An 8788-nucleotide genomic window follows, 5' to 3' on the forward strand; every position below is an offset into this window, starting at 1 on the left:
AGAGCACTTTGGAGGAACCTGAGGCTCAATTCTTCCTCAAATGACCCTTGGATTTTACTTAGTGATTTTAATGTTCTCCTACATGTAAACGACTCATTTGATAGAACCCTTAGGTTGACTAATGGAATGGCAGAATTTAAGGATTTTCTGAGCTCGAATGGTCTTGAGGACCTAATATTTAATGGAATTTTCCATACATGGTCTAATAGAAGCTTTGGATGTGCCAATATCTCAAGGAAGCTTGACAGGGTCCTTATCAACCAACCTTGGATGTCGAATTCACATAAGCAGAATGCCATTTCCTAACAAATGGAATTTCAGACCATTTACCTATGATGGTTAACTTTGGAACCCTTGCTCCTAAAAGAAACCTCCCATTTAGATTCTTTAATTTCTGGGCCTTACATCCAAGCTTTGCAACCGTTGTTTCACAAATTTAGTAAATGAAAGTGCATGGTTCAAGAATGTTTAGGTTGGTTTAGAAATTAAGAGCTCTCAAGCAGCCTCTGAAACTGTTAAACAAGAAGGAATTCAGTTCTATTTCAGAAAGGGTAGCAGCTTCCAGAGATGATTTGTTCCTTTACCAAAAGAATCTTGACTCCAACCCAGATGATGATGTTTTTAGGCTCAGGGAGAAAGAACTCTTATAGAAATTCTCTGAGCATTTACTAGTTGAGGAGATGTTTTTTAAACAAAAAACACAAGTTCACTGGCTTAGAGAGGGTGACCAGAATACCACATTCTTCATGAAAAGTTTTAACTCCAAAGCCAACAGAAGGAAGATACAGTCAATTACTGACCCAAATGGAAATCTTATTCAAGGACAGGACCTTAAGTGTGAGCTGCTTAACCACTTCCATAACATTTTTGGCCAATGATTGCCTCAATCTATTTAGCATGGTCTCCAATCATATGTTCAATCCAGAACTCAACCTCATTGATTGCCTCGACGTGGGTCCACCTCAAAATTCATCAGAAACTCTCTAACCAATCGATCCCGAGCCACAAATTTTCTTATGCAACTATTGCCAAAGAAAATTCTATAGTTCACAAGCACTTAAAGGACACCAAATTGCCCACGAGAGAGAGGACTCTGGCAAAAAGAAGACAACAGAAGTTACAAAACTACTACTACTTAGACCATCATGATTATGACTATTATTCTTGTATGGCTTCACTCCCTCTTCATGGTGCTTACAATTATAATTCTCTTGGAATTCAGGTTCATTCTATGATGTATAAGCCTCCTCATGTGCCAAATTCTTTTGGGGCCAAAAGTTTGTATGGACATGGTGGATGGTCAAGACAACCTATGGATCACCAACGACCGGTGATTGGGAAGCTAGCGACGGAGAATTATCAGGCAACTACGTTGACCGGACTGTTGTCTCAAGGTGGAGAAGGCAGATTCAACACCAAGAGGAAGGTGATGAGTTCTCTATCAGATGAAGACATTGGTGTCAAGTGGTGGGGACATAGTGGTGGCTTGAAGACTAAACAGGATAAGTTAAAAGAGCTAGACTTGTCTCTCAAGCTCTGAGTTTCATTTTCTAGTAGTCTTATTTTGTGTCTTTGATCTTTCTTTTGCTTATAGATTAATTATATATATAAATAGTGCCTGTTTGTAAAAAAAATTCAAACGCTACTTTTGGCTTTTTTGGGCTTGGAAGATTTTTTTGAGCGTTTTCTTGACAAGTTTCTTGAAAAAACTTGAGCAATTTAAACTTTTAAAAAAACTTTTCAAAATGCCAAGTGTACCCGTATGTCAGTGAAAAAATTAAAATTACAAACTATGTTGTAATAAAAGATGATGATTTTCTTCCTAAACTCTAATATTTACCTAGACAACTCATACAACAACTTAGATAACTCATTCGTAAGACGATCATCTCTTTTGTTTATCATTTTATCCGGTATATTATCATCTCTTTTGTTTATCATTTTATCCGGTAATATACGCTGCTTCTTTCTTTCTTTTTTTTTTCTTTTTTTTTGTTTTTTTTTTTGAACTATTATCATATTGTAAAATAAACAATAAAAAGTGATTGACAGTACATGGATATTTGTTGGATTGTTATACTTTGGCTCTCTGATTTCTATGTTTATGATTACATTGATATTTGTTGGTGCCTTCTTTTTCCTCCTATGTATTTAGTGATCTCGTTAGTATTTGATAGTACCTTATTTTTCTATGTTTATGGTTGAAATGAAATTATGTGATAAAAATAAGGATGAAGTTCCTTATGGTTTCTACTAAATTTAGGAAACTATTTCACTCATCACTAGAGGTCTCGAGAAACATTTAATCAAGCATAAATTTTCTTACGAAGCTATAAAATAAACTTTGGTGTGGAAAGCAAATGGAAAATCTTACAAAATATTCTTAATTTTGAATTTAATAAGCAAGTAGTCCGTATTAGTTCTTCGACAGCTCCCCATAATTTTACATTCAAATATATTGTGAAAGGAAAATAATATTTACATCGATGGATTTGGCTGATTTGTTAGGCAGAATCCTAGGTGGCGTCTAGTTGGCAAAAAAAGAATACGCGTGTATTCATCTTCCCGTCTCTCCTCTCTCTCTTCTCTCTGGCCTGAGCAACGTATATACCACCTCTCTCTTTTGGGTCTTCTCTAATGGTGAAGAGACTGAAATTCAGAAATCAATAACAAGCATTTTTATAGTATTTTATATGGATAAAGCTATGTATACAAATAAGTTAAATCACAATACAATGAACCAAAATTTGTACCCAGAACACATCAAACACATATAGAACACTTTATTAATCAACCCAAAATAAAATTCAAGAGTGATACAGAGATCTACTCCGACGAAAAGCAAGGACTGATGGTTCAGGCAAGGTAGAGGAAAATGTATTTTGGCCTATTTCTTGCTCGCCTAAGATCTACATCAAATTGGGGATGACTCCTCTCGGCAGTTTCACCACACAAAATCTACCTTAATCCTTCATACGTTCCATCGCCGCAGACATGCTGAGAATTAGAAAGAGATATACAGAAGAAGCATCCAGAGGTGGAAGCTACAGTTGGTCATTATGTTAAACACCGAGACATTGGAACGAAGATGACTCCTCTCAGCAGCTCCACCACTTCGAGATGCCATACGCCGATCAAGAACTCATTGTCGGTGCGCTATAACTGGGTTGTTGCACCTCTACAACTTCCCGTGTAGGTCTTGTGGGTCAGATTCCACCCAACACAATCAGAAAATTGGCTTAGCTCTGAGTCCTTAGCCTTAGTGCCAAACGCCTCTCCGGTCAGATTCCCTTCGATTTCTCCAATCTAAAGCTTCTCCTGTGGCAAGTGCGTCTCACCAGTGCTCTGTATTGCTGCCTGTGAGCTCATTAGTGGCAGGGAATTTGACGTGATGCCTACTAGCGACTCCTTCCTCGCTTTCACCTTCGAGTATATCGCCAACGCCACAACAGAGGTCTTATCGGCAACGATTGTTGTAATTTGCGTCGGCGGAGCGCTTCTTCTCTTTCTCTTCCCGATTCTCATCATGTTAATTGTTTTCCAACCTAGTTACTTACCTGGACTGCCACCTATATTATGCCAAACCAATGGCCAAAATCATCGGCCAGTTTTTTTCACCGATGAGCTTCAATTTTCGGTTACTGAGAAGTTTGCAGAGATTAATTGTGCTGTTTATCCCATCGATGACCACTGACGGCCCCTCTGTTGCTGTCGCCAGTTGTCGTTGGTTGTGTACTTGCCGTTTGTGACTGTTTTGTGATCTGTGTTTTCATTTGGGGCTGATTACTTAGTCCTTTGCCATCGACTGGTTCTTCTATATTACCGAGAGAGAGTTGCAGAGGCTGCCGTGTCCTTGTCGTAGGTGAGCCGCAGTTTGGTGACTGAAATTGTGAAGAAGATGAAGGGTGTTTGGCTACATGAGTTAGATAGCCCAAACTTGGTTTACTAAAATCGGTTTTGCAGAAATCAGGCCGATGACCTTAGTGAATGGCGAAAACTGTGAGATATATATATTTTGTAATTGATTAATTTCGTTATCATAACAAGTCCAATCGAGTTGAAACTTTTCAGTTCTAAAATTCAAGATCGAAGATCGGATACGGATTTGAAGAAGTTCAAGTGTTCATGGCTTACCACACTCCGGCATGATGAGAACAATGCTTTAGGAAGGTATGTGAGTAAGTGAGAACACTTTAGGGAGTTTAGAAGGTTGAAGGAAATAAAGTTTTCACTTCTGTTCATTGGGAACAGGTAGGAGAATCTTTGAACCGGTACCAAACCTTGGTTCACAGCAAAATTCTTCACTACCCTTCTTGAACCGGTACCACAGTTGGGAACCAGTAGCAAAAGTATGTCAGAAAGGATTCTGACCTTCTTGAATCGGTACTAAGATTTGGGAATCGGTTCCAGAAGTCCCGGTAGCATCAAAACTTTCAGTTTCTTTTTCTGATTGTTTCCTTTTTGATCCCAACTTCCTTCCAAATCCTATGCATGAAATTTTCTATATTTTCAGAGGGATTAAGATATTCTAAACTATATATAAACCTTGTTGGTCTTCTAGGTATATTCATGGATTTAAGGAACATCAATTCTATATTTTGAGAAAGCCTTTAGAGAGAGAAAATTCAGAAAATCAAATCTGATTATTCTGAATTTATTTATGAGAGTCACACATATATTCATGAGTGATTTAGTAGTGTTGTTCTTTATATCATTGGAATTTGAGCTGTATTGAAGATTATATATTCTGAATGAAAAATAGGATTTAATTCTTCTATATCGAGTTCAGATCGTGAAGAATAGAAGTAAAAGCGATCACACTTTGAAAGGGTTAGAGCATTCGAGGAGTGTTGTCTGATCTACTTACCACTCTTCTATAAAGATCAAGCATAAGCCTGAGTTCAAGTTGCTATTGGACGGGATGTCACAAAGCCAGAGGATTGTTAGTAATTGGTGTTTGGTAGAACGATAGGGTGTGAGCCAGAGTCAAAGTTCAGTGTACTTTATTTCAAACAAAGTGGATCGGTTTACTTTGGATTGAACAGTCCACGAGGTTTTTTTCATGCAAACAGTTGACGTATTTTATTAACTAGGGTTTCCTCACTAAAAATCTTAGTGCAATCTCTCTAACTTTAACTTGCTTTACTTTTCAGTATTTATGTTTATGATTGTGGATGTTTAAATTTGATCATATAAATTAATCAATCATAAATTGAGCAAGTTAACCTAATAATCAGATCTAGGTCATTAAAGGAGTAATCGTAATTAAAATCAACTAATAACTTTCGCACCCTACGTTAACACTGTTTTTACAATTGATATCAAAGTGGGTAACTCGATATACTGAATTGATCATATTTGTTGATTTTTGCATCATGTCTGAAAATTCATCTGTTGATGTGTTATCTTTAACTCCTGTTTTTGATTCTATCACAAGCATGCAAATTGAATGGTTTAAGTTTAAAAAGGATTTAAAAAATTTGTTAGAGAATTTGAATCTTGCGGAACTTGATAGAAATATTTATAAGTTAGAAGTTTCTGTCTCTAATAAAAAATTGAAAGAAATTGGCCATAAAAATTTGAATCTTCTTCATAAGATTGATTTTCTGGAAAAAGAGTTTTAGAAGGTAAATTTGTTTAATAAATCACTGGAACTAAAAATTGATAATTTTAGTAGTGATTTTGTTAAATCAAAATAGTCTTTTTAGAAAGTTGACTTTGACACTTGCAGAATTGATAAATTAAAAGAAGTGGCTGAGAATATTTGGAGTAACAAAGATTTGGTATCAACTTCAAAGGATTTGTATTTTCAAAAATCTAAAGATGTTTTTGTGAAAGTTGAAATCAAACCTTATATTATCTCTAGTTCTCCCAAACTTATTTCAATATGTCATTTTTGTGGTGAAAAAGGGCATATCAAGTATAAGTGTCAGAAAAGAAAAATTGAACTAGGGAAGAAATTAAAAAATCTAGAGAGTTCAAATTTGAAAAAGAAGAGGATTAGGACTTATAAGTCTTGTGACACTTTGCCTAGAACAATAGGGAAATCATTACATAATGAATCTAAAATTTTTTGAGTAAAGAAAGAAAATTTTAAATGCCTTGCCATGCACACAACACTTAGAGCACTTGGTCCATGTGGTTGGTACTTTGATAGTGGTTGCTCTAGGCATATGACAGGGGATAGAACATTGTTTACCACTTTCAAGGAATGTATTGTTGGTATTGTTACTTTTGGTGATGGTAATGCTTCAAAAGTAAGTGGTAAAGGTAAAATCAAATTTCTAGGAATTGGGGAATTAAAAAATGTTCTATATGTTAAAGGTTTAGCTGCTAATTTGTTGAGTATTAGTCAAATCTGTGATGAGAGTTTCAAGTCAATTTTACTCAACAAGTGTGTTTTGTAACTGATGAAAAAGGTGAATGTGTTTTGAAAGGAACTAGAACTTCTGATAATTGCTATGTTGTGTTTTCAAATCATTCACTAATGTGTTTTTCTGCAATTACTGATGAGACAGTTTTATGGCATAAACGACTTAGACATGTGAATTTTAATGATTTAGTGAATTTGTCTAACAATGATTTTGTTCGAGGTTTGCCTAAATTGAAGATGCCTAAGAATGAAATGTGTGGTCCATGTCAATTGGGGAAACAAATTAGAGTGTCACATAAGAGACTTATTTATAAAGTCACTTCTCGACCTTTAGAATTGATACATATGGATTTAGTGGGTTGCATAACACTTGATAACATTGGAGAAAAAAGATATATGTTTGTTATGGTTGATAATTTTTCTAGATTTATTTTTGTTACATATTTGAGAGAAAAATGTGATACTTTTGTGAATTTCAGGTTTATTTGCCAACTTATTCAAAATGAAAAGGGATATCGAATTAATCGGATTAGGAGCGACAATGGAGGTGAATTCGAACCTAAGGAATTTATTGAATATTGTGATAAATATGGCATTAAGCATGAATTTTTAGCACCTAAAATACCACAACAGAATGGTGTAGTGGAAAGGCAAAATTGGACAATTGCAAACTATACTGATGCTGATTGGGTGGGTAACAAGGATGTTAGAATGAGTACTTCAGGTGGTTGTTTCCATGTTAGTACTAATCATATTTTATGGTACAACAAGAAGCAAAATTGCATATCTTTATCATCTTGTGAGGCTGAATATGTTGCTGCTGGAAGTTGTTGCACACAATTGCTTTGGATGAAACAGATGCTTCTGGATTATGGAGTTGATCAAGGTACTATTGCTATCTTTTGTGATATTACTAGTACATTTAATATTTCAAAGAATCCATTTTTGCATTCTAGAACTAAACACATTGACATTTGACATCACTTTCTTAGGGAACTTGTTGAATAAAATGTCGTGTCTTGGAAAAAGTGCATACTGATAAGAATTTGGCTGATATTCTCACTAAGCCATTAGATGCTCCTACGTTTTCTCATCTTAGGAAATCTATAGGCGTTTGTTGTCTTGATTAGATGCATTGCAATGACATAGTCTAGAAAGGATTTTCTTACATATCTCGAGTGTTTAGATTATGTTTTTGGGAAATTAAGCAAACCATATTAATTGAGTATATTAAACACTAGGAGTTTTATTACACGTGAATTATCTGTGGAAAACATACTATAGTTATGAATTGTTGAAATTGATTTTACTTACTTATTTCGTATAGTAAATGAATCATTGATAGTATATTTACTTGTGTTTGATGTCATTGTTTTGATCAAAGATAATGTTGACATGGTTGATCATTGTCTTGGAATTTAAATTTTGCTTTATGTGTTTTAGATCAAAAGAGTGAAAAGAAAAGAAAATTGAAAAACAGCTTGGAATAAAAAGTTTTTGACAATATATTTGCTGTTTTTGAGAAAGGAAAAAAAAAAAAAAAAAAAGGTGAGATAGAAAAGGCTACCTATGGGACTTGTCTGAAGCTACCTTGACTCGAAATAAATGAGAATAAGAGAAAGAGCTGGCTGTCCATAAGTGTGAAAACCGCCAATGTGCAAAAAGAAAAATGGAACACAAAGAGAAAAAAAAATAGTCTTTTTTACATGTTGATTGTTTGATTTATAAGGATATGTGAAATCATTGATTTATTATTTGAAATCTGAATAGTTGACAGATCATATGTTTTTGGAAGTTGGTGGTGATTTTACTACATTTACTAAGTTTGTGGAACTTAAATGAATTGATGTTGGTTATTTGTGTTGATACGTATAGTCTTGTAGAGTCTACATTCTCATTGGTTTCAATTTATAAGATTTATATGATTGGTTGCTTCTTACTTCTAGTATATTTCTTCCTTTAAACTCTTGTTAATTTGTGACAAAAAGGGGGAGAAAGTTTAGAGTCTTATCATTCAGGGGAAGAAATACTTTTTGCATTGAGGGGGAGAACCATTGATCATTGCATTACATATTGCATTGAGATTCAAGCATTGTGAGATATATTTAATAATTGGCTAATTTCATTGTCAAAACAAGTCCGATCGAGTTGTAATTTTTCAGTTCTAAAAATCAAGTTTAAAGATCAGATGCAGATTTGAAGAAATTCAAGTGTTCATGGTATACTACACTTCGGGATGATGAGAACAATGCTTTAGAAATGTATGTGAGTGAGTGAGAACACTTAGGAAGTTTTAGAAGTTTGAAGTGTTAAGGAAATTTACATTCTGTCCTTTTGGTATTGGTAGCCAAAATCTAGTATTGGTAGAAAATTTACTTTTGTCCTTTTGGTACTGGTAGCCAAAATCTAGTACTG

General features: G+C 34.7%; 1 protein-coding gene across 1 annotated transcript; it reads left to right on the forward strand.

The window, feature by feature from the left end:
* The first annotated feature begins 967 nt into the window (after positions 1-967).
* Positions 968-1555, forward strand: LOC132282389 (uncharacterized). Its single transcript, XM_059784055.1, has one exon. It carries the CDS (start codon positions 1169-1171, stop codon positions 1538-1540), a length of 372 nt encoding a protein of 123 aa, XP_059640038.1. The 5' UTR covers positions 968-1168; the 3' UTR covers positions 1541-1555.
* The last annotated feature ends 7233 nt before the right edge of the window (positions 1556-8788 follow it).

Source organism: Cornus florida, unplaced genomic scaffold (genome assembly GCF_030987335.1).
Source record: "Cornus florida cultivar Cherokee Brave unplaced genomic scaffold, ASM3098733v1 CherokeeBrave_3.0.0_Hap2_Chr11, whole genome shotgun sequence".
Taxonomy (NCBI): domain Eukaryota; kingdom Viridiplantae; phylum Streptophyta; class Magnoliopsida; order Cornales; family Cornaceae; genus Cornus; species Cornus florida.

Coding starts and splice junctions, on each gene's coding strand:
- LOC132282389 (XM_059784055.1), top strand. CDS start 1,169: ATGGCTTCACTCCCTCTTCATGGTGCTTACAATTATAATTCTCTTGGA.